The sequence below is a fragment of the Antechinus flavipes genome, chromosome 3 (genome assembly GCF_016432865.1).
Source record: "Antechinus flavipes isolate AdamAnt ecotype Samford, QLD, Australia chromosome 3, AdamAnt_v2, whole genome shotgun sequence".
In the NCBI taxonomy this organism is placed as follows: Eukaryota; Metazoa; Chordata; class Mammalia; order Dasyuromorphia; family Dasyuridae; genus Antechinus; species Antechinus flavipes.
The window spans coordinates 209,749,304-209,776,674 of NC_067400.1; the positions used below are offsets into that span (position 1 = coordinate 209,749,304).

General features: G+C 34.7%; 1 protein-coding gene across 1 annotated transcript; it reads right to left on the reverse strand.

Moving 5' to 3' along the window:
• Nucleotides 1-1,378: 1,378 nt before the first annotated feature.
• MSL3 (MSL complex subunit 3) lies at nt 1,379-22,268 on the reverse strand. Its single transcript, XM_051984532.1, is given in 14 exon segments — nt 1,379-2,075; nt 4,913-4,997; nt 5,306-5,405; nt 9,882-9,991; nt 11,072-11,334; nt 13,354-13,512; nt 15,872-16,032; nt 16,727-16,849; nt 17,893-17,981; nt 20,540-20,640; nt 20,931-21,026; nt 21,401-21,483; nt 21,911-21,982; nt 21,984-22,268. Coding segments are annotated over 14 exon segments (1,812 nt in total). The 5' UTR covers nt 22,254-22,268; the 3' UTR covers nt 1,379-1,975.
• Nucleotides 22,269-27,371: the final 5,103 nt, after the last annotated feature.

Sequence of the window (27,371 nt, forward strand, 5' to 3'; positions counted from 1 at the left end):
GGATTTTTTCACTATACCATGTATGTACAGTGATCACACTCTAAACTCTCCAATTTTATATGCAATTTCCTCAAATCATCTGCAAATGTTAGTTTGCAGTTAGGAATTACGTGTTTTTATTCTTTTATATTTTCTCACAATACCAGATGGAAGGTACTCAATTGTTAGTAGTCTATTAATGAAAACAATTAAGCAGAAAATCATTTCAACAAGAACAGGATGAAATTTAACAAATGAACAAAATTAGGCTCCATTAGTTCAATATATAAATGAAGCAATCTGGTACATCGGAAAGAATGTGTACATTTGGACAGAAGACCTAGATTTGAATTGATTCTTGCCAGCTGTCTAACCTTGGACAAATCATTTCACCTAAAGAGCTCTCATGTCATCTGTAACATGGAGTTTCAGACAGCCTGCAAATGCATGTACTGACAAATTTTATCTGTGAAAGCAACATTATTTACTTTATGAGATGGAATAGCATTTTACTTAATGTATCATTAGTCTCAAACATCATTCTGCTTTCTAAGATCTACTTTTAAGAACATTTATGAATTAACTGGGAGTAAATGATTAATTTTATTGTCAGAAAGAGTAAATGTCAGTTAATATCAAACTGGTCATTGGAGAACAAAAAGTCACAATCAGACTGAATTAATTTTATTTGGAAATATTTAACAATTATACCTTATAAGTCAAAAACTGTTTTTTCATTCACAATTTTGTTTACTTATTAAATTTCTTGAATAATTTCAAGTATATCATTGGCTCAAAAATTTAAACAACTCTTCCCTAAAGCAAGTTGGGAAAACCTTGACATAAAGATTTTAAAATGGAAAGGGTCTCCAGAGTTAAACAATTCTGAAATTAGACAACCAACATACTTTTTAATTAGCAAATACTATCCCCCTAAGAAAAAAGGCATCTAAAATGATTCTATATTACCACACGTTCACCAACCATTTTATAAAGACCTGGAATCCTTTAAAGAATAAAGTAAAATTCTCTAGTTCTTAGAATAAAATGAATTTTGTCTAAAAGATACGTATTTAATACTTACATAATATAGAAATCTATCAATTTAAACAGATTTATTATATCAATTTAACAAAAAGTGAAAGTATCTAGGGTTAGAGCCAATGTAGCTGCTAGAGGAATGAGTTGGTAGAGTGTGTCCAGTAGCTTCTCGAGCAGATATATAGTCAGAAGAACAGGATCCAAGAGAAGCAATAAGCCACGTAAATTTCCAGTAAAGTCAACACAAGGAATATAGTACTTTCAACAAGAATGGCACAAAAAAGCAGCAAGAAGTTATAAGAGGATTCTTCTTTAATACCACCCCCTCCCCTCAAGAAGCAAAATTGCAACAAAAGTCTTTTATTGGTCTGAAAACAAAGGCAATATTTTATTCAAGTAACTGAAAATGTTTTTCCAGAAATATAAACCAAAAGCTTTGATTTATGTGTTTTTCCATCCATTTGTTTTCCCTCTAAGAGCAATTATGAAATAAAATCCACAGGACATTCATTTTTCCTCATAAGAATAAACTTAGTTCCATGGCAAAAAAAATAAACCTCAACTTCACATTTTTTTTTTTTTGCTGAATCAGATTAAATTATTTACATTTTCATGAAATGTTCTACAACTAATACAGCTGCTCTTATCCCATTTTAAAAGAGAAAATATGCAATTCTAAGCATTAGATGTTGTTGTAGTTCCTTAAGTCATCTAAAAGCGATATTTATAAGAAATATTAGAGAAATTCATACTGCAGTAATTGGGCAACTCAGACAAAAAAAGAGATCCATTTCTGCCAAAGAATCCAGCTGTCTCAGTCTCTTTTTGATCTATCTAAAAAGAGAAACCATGCTGTTTCCATTGATTTTTCATCTGTTATCAATATGGCAAAGTGACAGTATAAACATCTCTATAGAGAGAATGTTTTTTATATTCTCATCAAAAAATTTAACTTTCAGTAAATTGCCCGGGGATTCTTGGTGCTGTAGTAGGCCTCACACGCAGCTACATAAGCAGATTCAGGGAAGAAATCATCATGATATTCAGCTAAAAATCTAAAATAAAAAGGAGGAAAGTGTTAAGAAATTTTTAGTTTTTGTATTTTTACTTCAACATCATAAATGATATTTTATATTCAATCTTAATATTATGTAATATGATAAATGTGACACTATATAAACTAGTTCTATATCATATATACATAATATTAGTCTTATAATTCCAATTTATATTCAATCTTACACAACTTAAGAACTCATGAGAAAAACAAACGACCCAAAATTTTATCAATATTAGAAATCAAATCCACTCCCCCAGATTCCTTAAAAAAAAAAAAAAAAAGCCTATACCACACCACTCAACATAATGATATTATTCATTCCTAGAGAATAAATAGGCTAAATATAGTTGAACAAAACATTTAAGTTCTAACCTGTTCTACAATCTACTTTTTTGGTGTAAGGGGGTAATTTTTATTTCAATACTCTTATCCTAAAGGGCAGTAAGATGGCATAAAGTCTAGGATAATAGAATGGGAATCAGGCAGACATGAATTTGAAAATTGCCTCAATTAATAATTCATCATGTGATCATGGGCAAATCACTTAAACCCTCTCAATCTTAATTTCCTTGTCTGTAAAATAGTGATAATAGGAGTATCTATTTGGCCAGGTCTTAGTGAAGATCAAGTAAGTTATCATTTGTAAAGTGCTTGCTGTTATTATTATTTCATTGTGAGAGCTGTCATGTGAATTTGTTTCATTTAAACTTTTCTAAGGTAGTCAAGTATACAAAATAAAAATTCAGAATATAAACAAAAGCACTCTTGGAAGTTCAGGGGGAGAGGGTTGAACCTCAGTTACTATTTCTTCATTCTCTTGGTTTTAATATGTTTGTGTTTTTTCAGGATAGGTCTTGTGTGACACTCTTCTACACACAAATTTTCCCTGGGCAGCACAGGGGGTTAGAGTGCTGTCCCTGGACTTAGGAAGACATAAATGTCAATTTAGCTTTAGATATTTTCTAGCTATATAACTTTGAGTGAATCACTTAAGCTCTGCTTCAGTTTGCTCATCTGTAAAGTGGGAAAGATTGTCCTAGGATTGAAGTGAAGATAAAATCAGATATCAAAAAAGCACTTTGTAATCCTCAAAGTGCTATATAAATAAATCTTAGTTATTATTATATTATGATTACAACAAATTGAGGAACAAATTTCTAAACCTGGAAAGTCCTCCACAATCTTGTTCCAATCTACCTTGCCAACTATATTTCATATCACTCCATTTTCTTCCATTATTTCTTCCATTAACAGAACCATTCTCTGTTCCCCTTTTCTCATTCACTCTTTATCTTCATGTCTTTGCTCGGGCTTTTCCCTATGCTTGCCTTATTATCTCTATCTGTCAATTCCTTCAATCCCTCAAAATCCAGCTTAAGTACTACAGTCTCCTCTAACTCTCCCCAACCCAAGATGAAAGTGATCCTTTTATCCTCTCAATTTTCTCATAGTAGTTGGCCTGGAATTTTTCTTTGCACATAAGTTTCATTTATACTTAATTCAACAAATATTAAACCATTTTGTGGAGTAAACTAGATGAGGGGAAGGGAATAAAATAGACCCTGACTTGATGAAACTTATATTTATTAGGAATATACAACAAAGTATAAACAAAATAATACAAAATAATTTTAAGAGGGAGAATGTATTAAACAAGTGAGAAGGATCAGAAAAGGCCTCTTAGGAAATGGAACCTAAGGTATGTCTTGAAAGAAGCTAAAGGTCCCAAGAGGTGGAAGAAAGAAACAAGTGAGAGACTAATTGAACAAAAAGAAAATGTTAGGGGAGATAGGATGTCAAGTATGAGCAACAAGTAGCTTGCCAGGTTGACTCAAATGGAGAGTACATGAAAGTGAATAATATGAAATAAAATTGGACATGTAAATGAGAGTCAGATTGAAGGATCTATACACTAGAGCTTGAGGATTTTGTATTCTGTCCCTGAAGCAAAACTAGCAACTAAATATTATTGTTCAAGAAAGTGACGTGGTCAGATTTGTGTTATCTTAGTTTGTGTTATTGATATTAGTAATATCACTGTGACAGAAAGATGGAAGATATGTTGAAAAGGGAAGAGAACTGAGGCAAAAACAAACAAAAAACACAATTAGGAAAAAGTCCAAATAAAAAGGTCCTAAACTAGAGTAGAGGATTATGGAAATGTAGAGAAAGGAAGTGTAAAGAAAGAAAAATGTTGTAAAGAAAAAATAAAGACGTGACACCTAAATGGATTAAGGAAGAGGCAAAAATCAAGGATGATTCCAAGTTTTTGAACCTGGATTTCTTGAAGGATGACAAACATGAGAAATGTGAAGGACAATGAAGAGAAAAATAATTTTCATTTCAAAATTGGGATTATATTTTCAATGTTGTATTTTCATAGTTACTTATATCAAATTCCTGTACAGTCTACCTAGGGTCTATCCCTATGCAAAAAGTAAAATTTATCCCTCAAGTCCCAGTCTAAAAGCCATATAATGTTGACAAAGTCCTTTATTATAGAAGATTTCCAAGTATACTAAATATACCATTAGAAATGGGATGAATTATGTAAAGAAACACAAGTCAACCACAAGATAACTAGTTACAATTGAAAGACTAAGATGATTGTGCTGATTAAATATTTTACCTGAAGAGATGTATCAATCAACTAAAATATATTAAGTACTTACTGTTAAACACCAGGCATAATAGTAATTGAGTATATAAATTTTTAAAAATGAGACACTTCTAATTCCCAATACATATTTGCTTTAAAAAATTATTAAAAGTAATATGTTCATGATATTCTAAAACAACAGCATACATTTTATACAAAAAAGAGCAAGTTACCTCAGGAAAAGCTCAAAGTGCTTAACCAGAGCCTTAAGGTTCTTATCAGAAAAGCACATCTTCCCAAGGATCTCTGGAAGTTTTACTGTGAATAAAAAAACAATCCACAATCAATAAACGAAGCCAAAGAAGTTTGATAAATACCTATTCTTACCCCACTTTTAATTTTCTCATTTTGAAGTTTGGTTTTCTTTTACTCCTATTTCTAATGAAACTGGCGTTTTTTTAAAAATGAAATCTTGGCTAGCAATAGTTTCTTAAAAAATGGTGTTGAATATTTAAAAAACAGCTTTCACTAAAGATTTACATAATACCTAATAGAAATTTCAAAATAAACCTAAAACTCTCCAAACTAGGGCAAACTTTACAAGATAAAAAACAAGAACTTCTTACCAAACATTCGCAACAAATGCTGTGACCCATAAATATATGAAGGAGGAGGAGGCTGATCACTTTGGGGATAATTTTCTGGCATAAGTTTCCAAGAGAGTACCTGAAAGTAATAATTTAATAGTTTCGTGGTTAGTTTATAAAAACAATATTTCTGTCAGTGACATTTAGGCTATGTCCAACCTACCTCTCATCTACTTTTATGCTTTTATTTCATATTACTCCCCTTAATTTATTCAATTAGCTAATCTGGTTTATTATTGTAAAATTGCCCACATTGACACATCTTCTGTCTCTTTACAAAATTGATCCCTGGTATCTAGAATGTGTTCTTTTCTTACCTCCACTCCTCCTGAAATTCTTAATATTTTTAAAGATAAAATTATTGAGTTTTACTTCCTACACTTGGCCTTTCTTGATCATTGTCCCTTCTTTAGTCATAAATGTTCTTTTTTTCTTTAAATTGCCTAATACTTTGTGTATCCTTTATATTGCTTACTTGTAAATATACAATATCCCTGTTCCCAGTAGAATAGAAGCTAATATGTTTTATAATATACTTTTATCAACTTAGGAGAATCCTGAATTTGGGAGTCAAAACTCATATAGTCAAGTTCTGATTTTTAAAATTACTAGTAATCTGACTTTCAGCAAGTCACTTAATCCTCTGAGGCTATTTCCCAATATATATTTTACAATATGTAAAAAAAGATCTACTATCAATACAAACCTTTAAGAATTAAGGAAATTAAATGATGTAACACGTGAAACCACTTTTCAACTAAAGTACTATACCCACATGAAATATTACTTGTCCTAGTTTCATGCGCAATATTCCCCCCAAAAAATAGACAAAAATCTTTCTTTTTAATATCAATATTCTTTCAACATATCTTTGAGAAATTAAAATTATAAATGACTCAAGAATGATAATGGAAAATTATAGGTCAACAAAGACAGATTATAATATGCTGCCAAAAACAACTTGGACCTGGATATAAATATTTTGACGATCAAGAATGAAATTCAGGGACAAAAAGGGGGGAAAGGGGGCTGTAGGGTAATTCCAATAAGTAAAACATTTGAACAACTAACAAATACATAATGCTTTATGATTTGAAAAGCATTTTACAAATATCTCATTTTATACTCCCCAAAATATGGCAGATGGGTATTATAATTATCTTCCTTTTACACATGAGGAAACTGAGACAGCAGTTAGGTGATGTGAAAATAAATTTCACCTGTCTTAAGGCCAGATCTGCTTTCAAGTTTTCCTGACCCCACATCTAGTGATCTATCCACTAAAGCACCAAGCTATGTCAGAAGTTAGAAGAAACCTGCTTCATTTTCATCTTTGTAGCCCCAGCACTTAGCATATTTGCTGGTCAAAGAAGACATTTAATAAATTGACACAAAAGCAGGCAAGAGAAAATGAATACAAAAATGTGGTGCTGTACGATAAAAATAGTGTCAGAGGTATTAAACCTTACAGTGATCTGGTGAGAAAAAAAGGGATTTTGTTTGTTTTGATTTCCTGTTTAAGCTATAATTTCCTTACGCTAAGAAGGGAATCAAAGAAGGAAGAGGATAGCATGGGGGGAAAAAAAAGGGTGAAAAGAACAATGAAAATGACAAAAAAAAGAAGACAAAGCTCTTCTATTTTATTTTGTTTCTGTTTTGTTTCTCTCTGCAAAAGAAAATGACCTTTGGACTGAAAAGACAGAACTAAAATAGCAAATTAGAAGTTAAGAGAAAAGATTAGTTAAGAAATAGTTTTGGTTTTTTTGTTTTTTAAAGGCCCCTAGTTTTCCTTGATAAAATTATGTCACATAATACAAATGAACTACACATCCTCAATTATTTCAAAGAAGTGGTAGGTATGAACTAGTTGGAGGGAAGGGTTTTCTCTACCCTTTTCCTACATGGAATCCCTACTTTCTGCTAAAATGGATTCCTGAACATAATTGTTTCTTTAAAGTCAGTAAACAGTTATCCCTTTTGCCACTAGATGGCAATCTCCCATTGGCAAGGTGAAAAGCCCTGTGTTAACAGTCAGCTGATCAGAACATTTTACTCCTTTAAGTGAGAAAAACAAATGAAGCAATCATGTAGAATTAAATATGGGTATTTTAGGCCCTTCAGATAAACTCTGTAGAAATTGTGGGTGAAAAAAATGTATATTTTTCCCTAATCAAATAATCTATTTCAATATTTTTCAAACCATACTACAAAGACAGTTTAAATGAACTTTACATTATGTGCTTACAGACATTAAAATAATAATTTAAGAATTTTTTACTGGAAACATTTTGCCAGTTTTTATTTAGTTTGAGGGGTCTACCACTATAGGAAAATATGAGAACCACTTTAATTCTGTAAGCCAAATTATTCTATTCACTCTATCTGAATTTGTCTCCTTGCTAAAATTAATTCTTGATGCTCTTCCACCCCATAAGAAAGCCAATTTTTAGTTCTATTTTCATATATTCTAAAGTTTTATTCCAAAGCCTTAGTGGCAAAGAAATTTACTTTAAATTATTCAAAGCTATCCTAACAAGGTACAAAATATGATAGGTGCTTCCAAGATGCAGAGATTCAAGTATGATGTGATATGTCATTCCATTTTGGTTTAGTGAGTAGAACACTGGATTTGGAATTAGGAAACCTAGGATCAAATACCAGTTCTATTACCTATGGGAGCCTCTGTTGTTCTCAGTCCTTTAGCCTATAGACTAAGGAAGTTTGATTAATGCATGGAATCATTAATTTAGAGACTGAAGGAATGTTAGAGGTCATCTTAATGCAAACCCTCCTTTTATAGTTGAGGATACTCAAGCCTGGAGAAGTGAAGTGATTTGCCCAAAGTTACAAAGACAAGATCTTTTTTAACAAGGTCATTCCCATCTCTGAATCTGTGAGAAGTTCAGAAAGTTTCATCACCAGGGGACTAACCACAATGCAATGAAGTTTTGGCCAAAGCAATCATAAAATTGTCTCTAAAAGCAAAAGAACTGCATCTGTGGTTGAAATTCTGACTCATCACAGTGCTTTATATGTACCTCCATTAAATTTTTATTCTGCTGTATTATCATGGCAGGGAATGACCAGGGATTGTTATCAAAAGCTACACTAGCAGAGAATATCCTATAGAAAGTCCTTATCAAGCTCAAAAGCATTATCTGAAGATGACCTTAACTATGCTCAAAAAAGGCTCACTCCCAGAAAGTCAGCTCCTGGGCAAAATGTAGGAGGGAAGAAAGACAATAATTGTAAAAGGGAACATACTAAGACAAGAAGCAGTTGTAATCTTTCTCTGGGAAAGCATTCACATCAATAAATCAGGGATTTCATAAAAGAACTGAAAAAAAAATTCACCAATATAGATCTTATCTACACCAATTAAATAAGCACAATGGCATTTCAGTTCTAGAACAGACTTTAGAAATTTGGTGCAGGGCACTCATTTTTAAAATGAGGGAACCACAGCACTGAGATTAAATAACTTGATCAAGCTTAAACAACTAACTGTGGCAAAGGCAGAGCCTAGGGACCTCTAACCTTCAAGGCAGTACTTTTTATATTGTATTCTGTGGTTTCTCATATGGCTTTCTTTTTTTTGCAGTATTCTTTCTCTTTAACTCCCAAACTTATTTTCCATATTCTTTTTTTCCCCTATCAGTTTTTCTCATTTTATTATCCCAGAGTGAAAGGCTTAAAGAAAGAAGAAAAGCTCTAAGATATACCGTAACCTATTCAACATGTAAAGGACTGCTTGCCATCTGGGGGAGAGGGTAGAGGGAGGGAGGGGAAAAATGGGAACAGAAGTGAATGCAAGGGATAATATTGTAAAAAATTACCCTGGCATGGGTTCTATCAATAAAAAGTTATTAAAAAAAAAAGAAGAAGAAGAAGAAGAAGAAGAAAAGCCTCTAAGAATGTGATGCTTTCTAAAGTCTGTAAGTGGGTAAAGGAGAATAACAAGGCATGAAAGATAAGTTGGAGCCAGGGGCTTTAAATGATGAACTGAGGAGTTTCTATTTGATTTTAAAGGCAAAAAGGCAGTGTTTGGAGTTTATTGAATAGCTTGGTCAGACTTGAACTTTAGGAAAATAATTTCAGCAGTCATGTGGGGAAAGGATTTGAAAGAGTTAGAAAGCCACTGCAATAATCCAGGAGAGAAAGAAGTGAAGGCCTGAACTAAGATGGTGGCAATGTAAATAGAGAATGGAAAATAATATTAACCTTACACTCCTTGATATTACTGAAGGTATAAGGAACTAGAAAAGGATGTGGCCAATTGCATATCAAAAATGAAAAAGCACCCATGTGCTATACACTCTGAACCCAACATGCTGGGTCAGCCTTCCATGGAGGACTTATAAAAAGCAAAACAGAATAAACAACAAAAAGGTGACCTTGAAGCTAGAGCTCAAGATCTGTCTCATATGTATGCTGTTTGTCTGAGCCAGAGTAAGTTAGTTAATCACTCAATAACACAGATTTGTTTTTATCTAAGACTAATATTTTTATCCTTCAACTATTATTGATGATGAATTCTAAAACATTAGTTCTTTACCTCATTTAATTCATTATTTCTTCTACCTTCAAAGCCAGCAAACACTGCATTCCCTTCTTTGCTAGGAGTCAAAGTAATAGGTGAAGATGATCCACTATGTACTGGAGTTTCTTCCAAAAGATGGGAGGGAAAAAAGATAAATTAATTCAGCTGCAAACTATACATTCTATTCAATTAAAAAGTATACATTATAAGTATCTCAATTATGTATCATGTAGTATCATGGCTAAATCTTCATAAACTATAAAAACCATAAGGAATAAATCTAAAATAGATAATTCAGTTGTTACTCAATAATCACAGTAATACATAACACAATATATTATAATCACTTTGTAGGTTTTTTAATCCACTTGTAATTTCCACCTCTATTGAGCTTTGTCCTCTGATTCTCTCCATTCCTCTTCTCCATTTTTTTGATAGCAGTGTGTCCTCTTCTAGATAGTGCTTGCTATTTTAAGCCTCTATGTCTAGAAACTCCAGATAAAAAGAACTGAATTTGGCTGAGGTGGAGTAAAAGGCTCAAGAATGCCTTTATTTAACTTTTATACAAAAATATTCATTTTCAATCTGTACATTTGCCTTAAATTCAGGATTAATACAAAAACAGCCACTGAATTCACAAATCTGGCAGGAAAAAGCAGAACTATACAGCAAAAATTAACATTTACAAAGAATTTTTAACGTTTCAAAGCATTTTCCACATTTGATCATCATAATAACGCAATAATAAATATTACTACCCTCCCATTTTACAAAGAGGGAAATAGAGGCTGAGACTTCTCCAGATCACACAAATAGCAAGTGGCAGAAATGGAGCTTTAACTCAAGAATTCCATAAAACCAAGTCAATATTCTGCCTAAATTACTCAACTGAAAAATGATTTAATTTCATTTTTCTATGTCATAATTTAGAATGGCTATGACTTATGAAATCAAATGCTTAATAGACCGGCTTTCTAACACCAAAATGAAATCAACTTTAGGAAAAGGTAAATAATCCTTAAACTAAATCTTAAACTGTTTTTATTTGTTGAAGTTTAAATCTAATGGAGTTTTAAAATATAAATTTTGTAAAAGTAGAAGAGTCTCAACAAGAAGAGCTCATGTACTGGATTAGCAAAAAAATAAAAGATTTTAAATGTTAAATTTTATGAAGAGAATAACTTAATAAAAAAGTTTTAACCTACTCTTTTCCAAATGCAGAAACAATTTTGGCATTGTGGCAGATGTGTCAAGATGCCTTCGCTTAGGCTGTGGAGAAGCACTGCTTTCAGACAGCCTATCACAGCTGGATGTGTGACGTGTAGAACGCCTTAGAGATTGTAACATCTCTGGTTCTGCTTTTCTTCGTTTGGGTGTTGCAGGCTCTCCAGTAGCAGGCTGACTGTCTGTAGACTGAGGTGTTGGTGGATTTAACAAGGGTGGACTTGGTGACAGTTCCTCCTGATTCCTAAAGAATAAAAGTAAAATCTTTAACTACATTAGCCACCAATAATAATAACAAAGGATTTTTTGCAATGGGAATATTTATTCTTTTATATCATATGCTATGAGGTACACTGACAAAAATGAAAATAATAAATGTTTTTTAGAATAGTTTAATTTGTTTTTCAGTTGTGTTCAATTCTGTAACCCCATTTGGAGTTTTCTTGGCAAAAACACAGAAGTAGTTTGCCATTTCCGTCACCAGCTCACTTCACAGATAAGGAAACAGAAGATAAACAGGATTAAATGACTTGCTCAGAGTCACACAGCTATTCAGTATCTGAAGGTAGACTTGAAACTCATCAAGATGAGTCTTCCAACTCCAGGCCCTGTGCTCTAACCACTGTTCCACTTAACTGCCTTTTTTACATTTATCTAGTATTTTATAGTTACAAAACACATATCTTACATACCTTATTTCATTTGATCTTTGCAAAAAAACCCATGAGATAGTCCAACGAGTATTATCTGTATTTTACAGGCAAGAAATCAAAAGTTACAGTAATGGAACACTAATGGAGGAATTAACTCCAAAAAGTATCCTGAGAAATATATAATCTTTGTATGACTTCCCTTATATGTATGTGTGTGTGTGTGTGTGTATATATATATATATATATATATATATATATATATATATATATATATATATACATATGTCAATTGATCAAAAAATGTGCATTTCTTACATGCACACATTTTGCTTAACAAAGAGCAAATTGCTGAAAAAAATTTCAAGCAAAAATTAATTTATTAATTCCCAATACTCCTATTAGACAAGGACTAGGATGGTCAAAATTAATGAATTTTAGAGTCACTCTCCTCTAAACTTTTAAGTATAAGAAGCTAAAAACAATAGATTGATGAGAATGCTCATTTTTAATGGTCATTTTAAAAAATCAAATTAGATCCTTAGGTGGCCTATGGGATAAACACAACATTGTTTGGTATAAGTTTTGTCTACTTGAACACATAATAATTCTTTGGTAAATCTCCAAGATGGAGATAAGCAACTTATGATATATTAAAGGAGATACATGAGGTAATTCCTATTTCCATTACCAATACGGAACATTAAGCAAAATAGTGAAATAGGTGAAATTTTTTGTTGATTATCTCCAACTACTTTTACAGGTTTCTTTTATTCTCTCCTGACAGTCCCATCCTATTACACAATAATAGAGAGACAGATGCTATAAAGACTGTCCCTATTTTACAGACAAAGAGAAACTGAGGTGGACAGAAATTAAATAACTTTCCCAGGGTCACACAACTAGTAAGTGTCTGAGGCTGATTTTGAATTCAGGTCTTCCCAATTCCAGGTCCAAGATTCTATATACTGAGAAATAAACAAACTAAGGCCCACAGAGATTAAAGGAATTGAACAAAATCACTCAGATTATAAGTAACTAAATCAGGATCTGTGATCTAATTCAGTGCTTTTATACTGAATCAAGAGGATAGGAAACAAGATAAGCTTCTGGAAGGCAAAGATTTTTTTTTTAATTTTTATTTATTTAAAGTCCTACCAGAATGCATCCACACGTAATAGTTGCTTTAATGATATCTGTTCAATTGAATTACATATCAGAAATCTCTAAAGGTTTCCAAGGTAGCATGTTTACTAGGGGAAACTAAAAAATTGCCAGAGGAATGAAAGTGATGAACACAGCAAGTACATGGTACTTTTTAGCACACCACTTTATAAAATCTATATTGTTTCAGGGAAGATTTAACCTAAATTCTCTAACTGAAAATTCACTGAAGTGACTTAGAAATATAAAAAAAGATTAATGATAATTAAGATTGCATGGCAAAATGTTCATCTTGATATCAGTCTAAAAGAATCACAACAGTGTCCATAAAAGAGCAAATACACAAGTAGCAATTTTGCTGAAGAATAAATTTTTTGAGAACATGATTTCAATTATTAAATTTCAATCATTTGGAAAAAAAAAAAAAAAAACTAATGTACATAACTTACCTGTTTGTATTTGTTGCACTTTCCTTGATTGGAAGAAAAAATTTTGATGAAGTCACCTTTTTATATTGAGCTTGTTCATATGGATAAAGCAAAATCAATGGCAGAGTGAAATCAAAGGTTATCCTTAATCCATCAACCATTTCCTTACAAAGCTCAACACTGAGATGTTAAAAGAGAGAGAAATAGTTTAAATATACTTTGTAAAATAAATGCTAAAGCTGACAGTTAAAAATTTCAAGTATATGAATAAATATCATACAAATGAAAACAGGAAAATTAAGTTTTAAATTCCCTTACTTTTATGAAGCCACAAAAAGATCCTAAAATTTTAAAATAAAATATTTTAAATTTATTAAGCTCTAGTAAATTCTAAACAATGACAATTTTATCACCAGCCTTTAGATAGTCAACCAATTCAACAAGAAGAACATAATAAATTAACTCAATTCCTTAAAGAATATGTGACTTCATACACATAGGCATTCATTAGACAACCCTTCTTAAACTTTAATTAATAATCATCATCTGTTAGTGTGGCTAAAAGAATTCATCATCTACTGGCCAATCTTCTACAGATGTAGATTGCTTTTCTAAATTTAATTATACTCAATCATTGGATCAGTCCTTTTCTGGGCTGATATTCCAAGCCTTTCTAAATAGAAACTAATACTTATACACAATTTTAAATTTGCAAAGTTATTTAACCTTTTCATCTTACTTGATTTCATAACAACCCCATAAGGTAAGTACAATGGATGTCATTATGCTCTTTTGACAAAAAGCTTATTAGAGGTTAAAAAAGGCTAATGTACAATTTTTTGAGGGGGTCGGGGCTATGGTTTCATTAATGTAAGAAACTCTCTCTACCAATACAATAGTCACTGTTCTACAACTTACATTCTCAGAGAGCCTGAACCTCTGAGAGGTCTGGGTCATAGAGGCAAGTTTTCTAGATTGCAGCAGGCAACATAGAGCCACTCTTAATAGCTCAGGAGAACCTGCAGGGCTTTCACTCCATATCATGGATTTATCCCAGAAACACTATAAGCTAAGTATTATCAAACTAAAAAAGTTCTAAATCTTGTTTTTAGAAACAAGAGCGAAACAATTCAGTTAGGTGGAAAAATGGAGAGAGCACCGGACCTGAAGTCAGGAAGATAAAGATTTGAGAGAGGAAATCTGGCTTCAGTCACTTATTAGCTGTATAACTCTAGTTAAGACACTTCACCTTTGTCTGCTTCATCATAATAGCAACTTATCTCTAAAGAACGTTGTAAAGGTAAAATGAAATTATATTTGTAAAGTGCTCTACAAATCTAAAAGGCATTATATAAATGTTATGACAAATTTGGCAAATTTTTACATCAAATTTTTGGTAGGGAAAATATGCATATTATACAATCCACAAAGTACCAAATGATAAATTACCATATTTAACACAATATATAGTAACCATCATATCTAAAACTGGCAATTAGTGTGCCGGATCCCCACATTGCTTAGAAGGATAATGGTTATTTTTGACACCACTTTTGGCTTCAATAAATGGAGTAGCAGTGGCTCTAATTGCATGGCTAAAGAGTGATGGCTGCCCACTGAAGCCAGGCATGCTAGAGAATCATCAAAGAACTTCTATCCCTCTTACTGGTTTTCACATTTCTTCATATGAAGTCACCTCAGGTTACTGAGGGCACATTCATTATAGTAATATGCTTTGCAGCAGAACCACAGAAATTATATTGAGGAACACTACACTCCCCTACCCACTCCTTTTCTGTGGTACCTTCATGGGTCAGCTGTAAATATGTATATTTTTCATCCCTGACTTGGAAAAGGATACTTCCAGCAGGTCCCTGGAGAATCAGATTCTATTTGACTTTGCTATTTTATATATGCTATCAGAAACTAGTCTGAGGTTAATCTAACCTTTTAACACAGGGCAATTCACAAACTGCTTGAAATGGGATTGAGATTCTACTTTTTATTTCTAATACATGGATTAACAATAAGGAACTTTGATGAGACTGACAAAACCAGGATATGAACAAGGAACAGTCTCCAAGAAACTTAAGAGGTAGCTAGGCAGGCAGACGTTAAAAGCAGCAGTGGAGCTCAAATATCATTAAACATCCAACAAGCCAATAATTATACCATTTAAGGCAACAACAACAACAACAACAAAAACCTATTCAGACAACTTTTAAGATTTATAAATCGTTTTCTTCACAGCTACTGTATGATAGACAAAAATACATTCTATGGATAACAAAACGGAGACTCAAAGAGGTTCCACTGTCAGGCCTGTGCCTCTCGCCTACATTCTGAGCTACTTCTCTTAGAAAACAAGCACCCCCAAGATACCTGTGATTTAAAAAAAAGCAAGAAGACAAACATCCAAGAAGGGGCAAATACAAAACAGAACTGAAAACCTGTGTTTTAACACAAGTGTCGCCCATTTGAATTCCCTTTCTGCCTTCTCTACAGAACAACTGTGTCCTTCGGATGCAGTATGACTCACTTCTTTTCTGGTGGGATGTAATGCACATTCATGTTCACATGTGGAGTGGTTTGGTGGTGACGAGATCTTTCGTTGGCCGAGAAAGCTGCATTGATGGCAAAGTGTTTCACATATGACTCCAGAATGGTTATTATGTTAGTTTGGCATGGAAGTTTCACAAGCTATAAGAAACAAGCATTTATACTGTTAATCATTCAAATAAAAACAATGGTTTCAATGACAGCAAACCACTATTACTTTCTAGCTAACAATTTTTAAAAACCTCTGACTTCAGCTATTCCAACTCAATTTCTCTACTTAAAGAAAAATAACCAATTCTAGTCCAGTACACCTTCAAAGAGAAATGCTCTTAGAAAAATATAATGAGGTAACAAAAAACAAAAAATATTTTTCCTGACATATATAGCAACTAATTAACATCTCTATGATGATTATAATATAAATGCCATAAAGTAGCTATAATGATAATTTAAATATCATTGTGATGTATGGTTATGAATCATGAAACAATATAATCTCAAAAGAATAAAAGTTAAAGGTAAAGATACAGGACTATTTGTCAGGGATGCTGTAGAAATGAGTCTTGCTTCAGATATGAGCTGGAATAAATGACCTCTAAGGTATCTTTCAAATCTGAAATATCCTAAGTCCACACAGATAATAAGAGGGGGAAAGTAAGAGTTAGTACTTTAAAATATTTTTAAATATCATTTTATTACAATAATTATTTTTAAAATTAAACTTTAAAAAATATAAATTTTATTCTCTAAAGTTTTCCTCAGGTACTGTTAAGATGAATGTAATTCAAGCAAATTTAAAATATAAGTTTCCCAATTTACATTCTCCTTTACATACACGTTTTCGCCTATTAATATAGTAGCAATCTTCTTCAAGTTTCTTCTTCAAAACTTCAGGTATTTCTATACTTATAGTTCTTTCTTCCATGTCCCTTTTTGTATGAAACTCCTGTTCTTCTTTCTGTGGTAACACAAATCCATTTTTAACAGTTTTACACAGTAACACTTAAACTGAAAAGAGGTAATAACTTCCATGGGAGATACCTGAATTTATAAATTCTTAAAACATTTCAAACCCTAATCATACAGGTAGCTCTATAATTTGTCTACTACTTGTTTAGCATTGTGGACTTAAGTTCTCAAGTAACCTGAAAAAAAAAATTTAAAGGGCCAGAAAATAGAGTATTAATGCCTCCAGAAACAATAAACAATTCTACAATCTAAACAAATGGCTGCAGGCCATATCATCATTTGTCTGATACCACTGGCTTGATCTATCTTACCTAAACCATCATCTACCACAATGAACCTGAAAAATGGATCTCTATACCTAGGCAGTCCAGAATCCATGTGCACTGTCCTTGAGAAAATTTATCTATTATCTTTGGAGCTCCCACCCCAAGACCCAATACAGTTAATCAGTAAATGAGTGTGAATAAAGCAGATTATATTGAAGGATCTTCCTACACATCAAATCATGCTTCAGCTTAACATCCCATTCAAATTATCTCCCCTCGACCCCAATTTCCACCTCTTTAGAATAAAACTTTTCTAAGCCACTCTTCCCCTCTAGGTCTAGTCTTCTCCTACACAAAAATGTGAGCTCCTAGAGGGCAAGGACTGGCTTTTCAAAAAATATTTACATCCTCAATGCTTAGCACAGTGCCTTGCAGATTGTAAACTCACTTTCTTTTATTCATTCAACCATGCAGTCAAATGTCAAAGGTGGCTTTTTTCCCCACATAATAGGGGAAAACCACTTGTATTTTAAAATTACTTAGGAAGATTTAATACTTGTACAAGTACCTTTGGAGATACAAATAAATGCAAAGAGCCAATAATATACTCAGTACAATATTGTAAATAAGGTAAATCTTTTCTATTAAGTCAAGTAAAGTTTTAAGAGAATTTTTAAAACTTATAATTAAGCCATGATTCAAATTTGAAAAATTCTGTTATGATAAAAAATATATTTTTAAAATGTCTTAAGTCTTAAATTTTTACCATTTCTGTTTTCTCTTCAATGTCACTTTCTTCACTTCTTATTTCCTCATCTGTTTCTTCACTACTATCTTCAGAAGAGCTACTTATGGCTATATAAAACAAACATAAATCACATTTTATCATTATCATCTGATATTCCACTAGCCTACTTAAAATAATGAAAATCATCTTATTCAAAAATTTTCATAAGAAACCTTTCAGTATATAATTTATCAAAAAACAAAATGATTTTAAAAATGGACCAAGTTTGAGAACATCATAGGGTCTCCTCAATGAGATTCCCACTTACTCTAAAAAGAGTAGCCAAACAATCCCCATAAGAAAACCCAAACAGATAAAATATGCTTTTTCCATCCTGTAACATATGATGGTCAATCCACTGAAGTAGCACCTCCAATAAACCTAGATGTGATAAATGCTGCAGACATAATGACCTCAGCCCAAAAGAAAAAAGATTGTGAATTTTAACATATTTGCACTGTCAAAAATCTCAAATCTCAACATGTATCCTGGTAAAAAAAAAAAAAAAAAGGCATCATTTCAATATTAATATTCTTCCAGTAATGATATAGTTGTGAACTTGTTAATAATATTACAATTACTGAAGACCTAGAAATTGTGGGAGATCTATAAGGTAATGGAAAGATTATTGGTGGGAAAAAAGTGGATTGCAATTATTTGCAATGATATCAATGTGTAAGAATCTGTATAAAGAATATGAATGAGGAGGAAATGTGTAATCATAAAAAGAAGACTGGTCATATAGCAAGAGAGTGGGATAAAAAGTGACATTTTTCTAAGAACTCTTAAATATAACAAAAAAATCTAAAAAAAAAAAAATGTTTCCAATTAAGTAAGAACTGTATAGGATTAGAAAGCTAGATAATTGAATTATGATCTGTATCAAGAGAATCTCCTATCAGTGAGATCACAGATGCATTCAAATATTTAAGAAGTAGTAAAATTGTTTTCCTTTAATTTTTCAAGTAAAACACAAAAGTGCCAAATGCTAGTCTAAAAATGTTAGATTAAAAAAAGATCCTATGGCTGAATACTTAATCAAATTTCATGAAAATACAAGCATAGAATATGCTTAAAGGAAATATATCAGAACCTCAGAAAGAAGAAAGTAAAGGAGGGAAAAGCAATGTAGAGAAGCAGGGAACTGAATAAACTGTAATAGAAAAGCACTGATTCTTAGGTAGCAGATATGTAAAATTTTAATTTTTATCCAATTAACTTAAAATGATTTCATATTCATTATCTCTTACTAATTCACAATTATTTAAGGTTTTACATAAACCATCTTATTTGAATCTCAGCAGTCCTATAGGTGGGTTTTGCAAAGGTTTTTACTCCCACTTAATGGATGAGAAAACTGTTATCTAGAGAATTTAAGTTATCTGAATTTACTTCTCTTATGTCCAATGTTCCTTACACCATGCCACAGCTCTGTGGTTAGATAAATCTTTAAAAAGTAAACTTATCTGGGAAAACATTTTTACAGTTAAAGGTTCTGATAAAGGCCTCATTTCCAAAATTATGAACTGACTCTAATTTATAAGAAATCAAGCCATTCTCCAATTGATAAGTGGTCAAAGGATATGAACAGACAATTTTCAGATATGAAATTGAAACTATTTCTATTCATATGAAAGAGTGTTCCAAATCACTATTGATCAGAAACATGCAAATTAAGACAACTCTGAGATACCACTATATACCTGTCAAGATTGGTTAAAATGATAGGCAAAGACAATGACGATTGTTGGAGAGGATGTGGGAAAACTGGGACACTGATGCATTGTTGGTGGAGTTGTGAACAGATCCAACCATTCTAGAGAGCAATTTGGAACTATGCTCAAAAAGTTATCAAACCTGGCATACCCTTTCATCCAGCAGTTTTATGTTTATATTCTGGGTTTATATTCCAAAGAGATATTAAAGAAAGGAAAGGGACCTGTATGTGCCAAAATGTTTGTAGCAGCCCTATTTGTAGTGGTTAGAAACTGAAAATTGAATGGATGCCCATCAATTGGAGAATGGCTGAGTAAATTGTGGTATATGAATGTTATGGAATATTATTGTTCTGTAAGAAATGACCAGCAGGATGAATACAGAGAGGCTTGGAAAGACTTACAGGAACTGATACTAAGTGAAATGAGCAGAACCAGGAGATCATTATACACTTCAACAACAGTACTATATGAGGATCAACTTTGATGGAAATGGTTATCTTTGGCAATGAGAAGATCCAATTCAGATCCAATTGAGCAGTGATGAACAGAACCAGCTACACCCAAGCAAAAAAAAAAAAAACACTGGAAAATGAGTGTGGACTGCTTGCATTTTTGTTTTTCTTCCCAGGTTATTTTTACCTTTCTAAACTACGATTTTCTTGTGCAACAAAATAACTACATAAATATGTATTCATATATTGGATCTAACATGTATTTCAACATATTAAACATGTATTGGACTACCTGCCAGCTAAAGGAGGGGATGGGGGAAGGGAAAATTTGGAACAAAAGGTTATGTAAGAGTCAATGTTGGAAAAATTACTTATGCATATGCTTTGTAAATAAAAAGCTTTAATTTAAAAAAAAGAAAAAAGTAAACTTATTATCTAGTAAATTAGCTAACTCACAGTTTTCATCATTTTCATCTTTTTCTTCGGCAGGAAGACTTTTTAACACAGAGTCAACACCAGGCAACCTGCAGCGTCTCTTCTTCCTTCCTTTTCTTCTCCTAAAAAAGATAAATTCAATTGAACTTCATCTATGTAAATTTACCAACTTAAATAGAAGAAATGAAAAAAAAAACAGTTAAAATTAAATAAGGTAAAATGGTTAGTATCAGTTTTTAATATCCTAATACAATCATTACAAACACTCCAACAACTGATTCAAAGTTAAATGGTTCCTTGTTCATTTAAAAATTAAGCAAATGTTCATTATTTATATTTGATTCACATGTTAAGTTTACAACACATTACTTCAAAATGTAAAAATTTACACTGACATAAATTTAACACTTACATGCGAGCTACAGCTTTTCTTGCCAATTTACGTTGTAATCTACGATTTTCATCTGTGTCCCGAAGAACATGATCTTCAGCTGCCCATCTATCCCAGCTGAGGAAACAAAAGAAGAAAAAAGTAACTTGAAATATCCAAAATTCTAAAATTACAATAAAGATACTATAAGAAAGCAGCAGGGGCAGATGGAAAAAAGGATGTCATAGAACTTCCCCCCCCCCTCAATTTTAGAAGCACATTCAAATAGCTTAAAATCAAAAAGTAGTCAAATAATTAAGAAATAAAGTATATTGAAAGATTAGGATTCCTTAACTACCCATAGATTTTCAAAACATATAGTCTGCCAAATATCATTCTTTAGAAAATGAAAACAATTATTTCTTGGTAAAAAAAAGTATTGTTAAAAGTTTTTTGTTTTTTTAATGTTTTTCATAGTCTCCTAATACATCTGTTCTGTAGTCTACACTTACCTTCTGTTCCAACCATTAAAATGGATCAGATATTCTGGGATCTTTCTGCCCTTCTCATCTTTCCCAACAATAACATCAACAATCTGAAATAAGAAAAAACAGGTGAGATATCATTTATACATTGGGAGGCATACATGAGAAATTCTGAGTCTGATCAGAGTGACCAAAAATAATTTTCAACAGATTTCTCTCATTTTTTAAATCTGTGCCGGAATGACAATTTCTTCCCAAATCTCCGTGTTTTTTTTTCTTTAGTGGATGCATCCCACTTGGAATAGGAAGTATCCACCCAGCTACCTTCTAATTGGTCTCCGTGGATTTTAGTCAGGGCTATTTTCTTCACCCCATTGGCCAGGGAACCTATCATTAAAAAAACACCAAACTATAGGCAGGACAACTTGGCCTCAGCCATGGGAAAGTCTGGGAGATGTAGTCCCCAGGACTCCACCTCTTTCAAGCTTGAGTTGGAAATTCTGAGCAGACTCTTTCAACTTTTTCTTTACTGCTTACCTCCAAGACAAGACATATAATTCCTCGTTCGCTGTCGATCACAATACAACCCCCTCCCTTAAATTGGAGAATTTTCTTTTAATACATCCTTGCCACAGGCTTCAAAGATTTGGAAGCGGAAGCTACGTGGTGACTTGGGGGCTGCATCACAGAGAACCATGCTGGGGGCGCCCATTTTAAAGTTATACAGGGCAGGCAGCCACAACGGAAGGGCCTTTGGGAGGCAGTCGAGGAGAAAAGCAAGCGAGAGACACCAGTGGCTGAGGGAGGGAAAAACACCAGGGTGATGCAGGCAAAGGAGGGCAGAGGAAGGATTGCTAAAACCATCGCAAACAACAGTCATGCCAGAAGGCTGGCGCCAGGGAGCACAACTGTGCAACCAGTGGGGGCCGAGGGAAGCTACTGAGGAACAATACTGAAGACAGACAGCAGAGAAATGTAAATTCCCAGTAATTGGAAAGGAAATGAACTTGACCTCTCCAGGGGATGTCACTTTTCTTTCCCATCTAAAACCAGTCTTCTTCTAAATCAAGACCTCAGTTCTTAACTTGGATGCTGTGAACTTGGTTTTTAATATAGAGACAGATACATAGCTAGAGAAAGACAGACAGGTAAGTAAATAATATAAATAGATGGGAGACAGATGAGAGATATAGACAGGAAGAGAAATACCTATGGAACAACAGGTAAATAATATAAATAGATGGGAGACAGATAAAAGATATAGACAGAAATAGATATATTAACAACAGACAGGTAGGTAAATAATATAGATAAGAGACAGATGAAAGATATAGACAGGAATAGAGATACCTATAGAACATACAGACAGGTAGGTAAATAATATAGATGGGAGATAGATGATAGATAAATAGGTGGGATATAGATAAGAGGTATATATAGGTATAAAAAGAAATGAAAAGATATATGTAAAGACTGATATGGATGGCTACAAATAAATTTTTCAATGTTTGGTTTCCTTTGTTATCCTGTATTTTTTATGCATTTAAAAACATTATTCTAAGAAGATGCCCCTTGGTTTCATCAAGGGGGTTCAAGAGACTAAAACAAGAATATGTAGAGGACTTTAAGGTTTGCAAAGTACTTCACAAAAACGATTTCATTTCACCTTCACAACAACCGTATGCAGTAGGTGCTATTATTATCATACCTATTTTTACAACATTAAAAACCCAGCCTGAAAGGTTGACTGGCCTAGGGTCACAAAAACCTCTGCTCTAGACAACCCGATCGCAGTGTTCCTTAATTCCTAGAATTTCTTTTTTTCACTTCAGAGAACACCCGTGAGAGACGTATAAATGTTACTCCCTTCTCGTGCACACACCACTCACGTTGGTGGGGAAAAAAAACGCAAAATAAAAAATAAAGGGGAGGAAGAACAAGTGGGTAGTAAAAATTTCCTTAACACAGGATGCTTTTCCACAGGTAGACGGGGTGCGAGAATGCACTCTACTTTACGCAGCTGCAGCGCCACCCTCTTGGGGTCTTTTGGGGATGAAGGGGGAACAAGGAGATAAAGTGTGATATTACCAGCATGGCCAAGCTCTTTGACAGCCTCGCGCTGGAGCGCGCGCGCGCAACCTCTGGAGCCGCAGCCCCTCCCACGGCCCGGCCCCTCCCCTCCGCGCGCCCCCCGCGCGCTGCCCTCCGCGCGGCGCAGGGACCTGCCGGCCGGCTCGCTTCCGCGCGCGCAGTTCCCAGCGCCAAGCGCGGTTCTCCCCAACCCTCTCACCCACCCGAGCGGTTGGCGCCCTTTCCCTGGAACCGCCTGGAAGGAGCACGTCATTTTTCTCCCCCCTCTCTCCCCGAAGCGTCGTCTTCCCATTCCCAGCCCCGGGGAAACCGCGCACCTATCTCCATCCCCTCTCCTCCCTTGCCCTCCGCTGGCGTCCCTTCCATCCCTTTTCCCCCGTTCCCCTCCTCCCTCCCGCCCGTTCGTCCCGCTCAGTGGCACCTTGGCATCATACAGGACTCGCGCCTTAGTGGGGTCGGGCTCGAAGCACAGCACTTTCTCCCCTGACTGAAATTTAAATTTCATTCCCCCGCACGAGCTCATTTGTTCATCGTGGCAGAGGGAGAAAATCCAGGTCGCGAGGAGCAGTGCGCGAGGTGGGGGTGGGGTGCGGTGGGGGGGGGGGCCGGGAAAGAAATGGGGAGGGGGAGGTGGCGCGCAATGAGCGGGGGGGTGGGGGGCGGAGAAAGAGGTAGCTCCGGCCCGGATTTTCCCCCCTCCCGCCTTAGCCCTCCCTCAGCTCCGCCTCCCGCTCAGGCTGCGCTCTTGCCTGGCCCCTCGGCCCCCCCACCCGCCCGGTCTCCCAGGCTTGTTCCTCCCTCTAGCTACCTGGCCCGCGCAAAAGCGCGGCGCGCACGCGCTCACCCACCCCTTTTTATTTTTACGCCGCCGCCACGCCGACGTCGCGGAGGTGGGGGAGGGGGGGTGAAGAGACGGACCCCTACCCCCCCATGGGAGCACAGAAGTGGTCGGAGAAGGAGATCGGCGGGTGGCCGCGGGCTACTGAGCATGCCCGATATCTAGGGCCCGGTGGGGAGGGCGGGGTAGCGAAAGGTGCGAGGCTTTGGCCGCAGCCCGGAAGAGCGCGGGGTCTGGTGGGGGAATCGTTGGGGAGGAGAAGGGGCGGGCCGTAGTACCGAAGAGATCCCGTGACGTGTCGGCGCGCCAAAGTCTTCGAGCTAGTACGCGTGCACGCGTGCCGATTGCTAAATAGGAACCCTGCTCCTTGCCACACGGTGCTTAGGGTGTTGCAAAGATGCTTCTGCGGACTTCCCCGAGCTGTAGTCCAATATAACTCTAGCTTCCTCTCCCTCTACTTTTTAAAAGGAAGTTAAACTTAAAAAATTAATGACATTTTAAGATTGAAATCGAATAAGATACTAAGGGTGGGAGGGTTTGGGAGGAAAATTTGCCATTTTCCTGCACTTTCCCACAGATGCTTATAGCAAGTATAGTCAAAGAAAGCCTAGGATACAAGGGGAACTGCATAAGATGTTTCCCTAAATCTCCGCTTGTACATATTTGATATGTAGGTATAAAAGTGCACATCTCCTGTTCAATTGTATGCTGCTCAACATTTTATCCAGACAATGCAAGCTTCTTGAGGACAGGAACTATTTTATTTGTATCCCCTACAGATAACTACATACTTAATTATATACTTGTGGCCTGGTTGTAGAGCTATTTTCATTTTCCCTTCATGTCTTTCCAGCTTAATATAGTGGGGAAAGCATGTATTTATTAGATTAGAGTCCAAGAACTTGGATTTCCAATCCAGTCCAGTAAACAACTATTAACTATATACTATATACCAGGCATTGGAATGCTTGCTAAGCAAGGGATAAGAATACAATAAAAAGAAAGACCTGCCCTCAAGGAGCTTAAAATTGAATTTGGAGAGTGGATAGCTAAGGGTATCTATGCAATGCTGAAGCTGAAATCAGGTTAAGCAGCAAATGCGAAGTGGAATGAGTTTAAAATCCATTCTCTGACCTTTATAAAGGGAGGCATTGGAAAGAGTTTGGTTCTTCATCCTCCAGCCTTCCCATTAGAGGGCAGAGGAGACTAGGAGAGAATTTGTGATGATTTTACCCTTCCTACTTTTTTATACAAGTCATTTCATCTGAGCTTTAGTGTCTTAAAATGTAAAAAGGTGATTATAATTTTTTTCAAGAGAGTTGTGAGAATCAAATGAAATAACAAGCATGAATGCACTCAAAGCCCTGTACAAATGTATGCTAAAAACAAGAATCTGGAGTATGTGCCAAACACATTTTTCCATAGGAAAAAAAAATCAATAGTTCAATATCATTTAATTCAACAAGCAGTTAGGAGCAGTGTCTGCACTGAGGATACAATGGCAAAAAAAAGAAAGCTGGCTTTTTCAAGCTTATGTAATACTGAATTAAACAACAAGTTAAAGCATTATACGGAATAGATAGAAAATGTTTTCTTGAGACAAGCTACAAATTTGAGGAACTGGAGAAGGCTTCTTAAGTGCTGAACTTTGAATAGAATAAGGAAAGACTTCCAGGTAAAGAGGGAATTGATTTCAACATAGATGTGACCAAACAAATTTATGGTATATAGTCACTGAGCAATATAGCTGCACAGAAAACAAAACAATAAACATAAAGAATTTAGAGAAAAGGGAAGATTAGGATGAATTTATGCAGAGTGAAATGAACAAAGCAAGAAGAATTTACACATTGACCGAAATTAAGAGAATCAAACAACCAACATGTATACTCCTCCTACTTGCTGGATGAGGCTAGGTGGTGAAGTAAATAAGAGTGTTAGCTCTAGAATCAGGAAGATTTATCTTACTAAGTACAAATCTGGCCTTGGACACTTAAGGGCTGTGTGACCCTGGGCAATTTATTTAACTCAGTTTCCTCATCTGTAAAATAAGTTGGAGAAGGATATAGCAAACTACTCAAGTATCTTTTGCCAAGAAAACTCCAAATGGGATTAGAAAAATGAAGGCACAACTAAACAAATACTTGAAGGACACTTCAACATGCTAGAGAAAGAGACGCAAAAAATGAAATAATCTCTAATATTTGACAGGAAACAAAGTACATATGTAAATGTACATAGAATAAATATAAAGAAAAGTCTAAGAACTAGGGCTTTTTTTTTTCTTTTCTTATATTTCCAGTACTTAAAATAGTGCTGGTACATAGTAGTCACTTAATGAATGCTTATTGGCTTGACTGGAAATAGAGAAGAGGCGGGCAAAGATGTCATGTGAAAGGAAGTGTTTGGCTGTGTCTGGAAAGACAGAGATGAGGGTTGTGTCTGTTCCAGAGCATGGGAGCAGCCAGTGAAAAGACATGGGGTTCATAGATGAATTCAATGGGTCAAGGAACAAAGCCAAGACCAATTAGTATCACAGAGTACAAGGAGGGGAGTAATGTCCAATGAGACTGAAAAGATTATTTGGGATTTGGATGTGAAGGGTCTAAAGTTAAACAAAATATTTTATCCTATGGCAATAAGGAGTTTATTGAATAGGGGAATGGCTATGAGATTGAGGAAAAATCACTCTGATAGCTTTGAGGAGGATAGATTTAAGTGATGAGAGATTTAGGGCAGGAAGTTGTTGAAATAATCTAGAAGAGAAGGACTGGAACTCAAGTGATGACTATGTGAGGAATGAGGTAGAAGTTGTCAGAGGACAACTGAGAAAAATTTGAAGGTGTTCAGAACTCATCAGTGTGGTGAGCTAAACTTCAGAATATGGAAGATGAAACAACTTCTGACTCAGCAAAAAAAAAAAAAAAGTGATACATTAGACCAAGGGACATAATGGTAAGAGTAATTTTCAGACATTGTTAATTTATTTCACTTAACTATGTCTGTCTTTTGTACATGTCTTTTCTGTCTTGTTCATCTACATAGGAGAACTAAAAAAGACAAAAATTT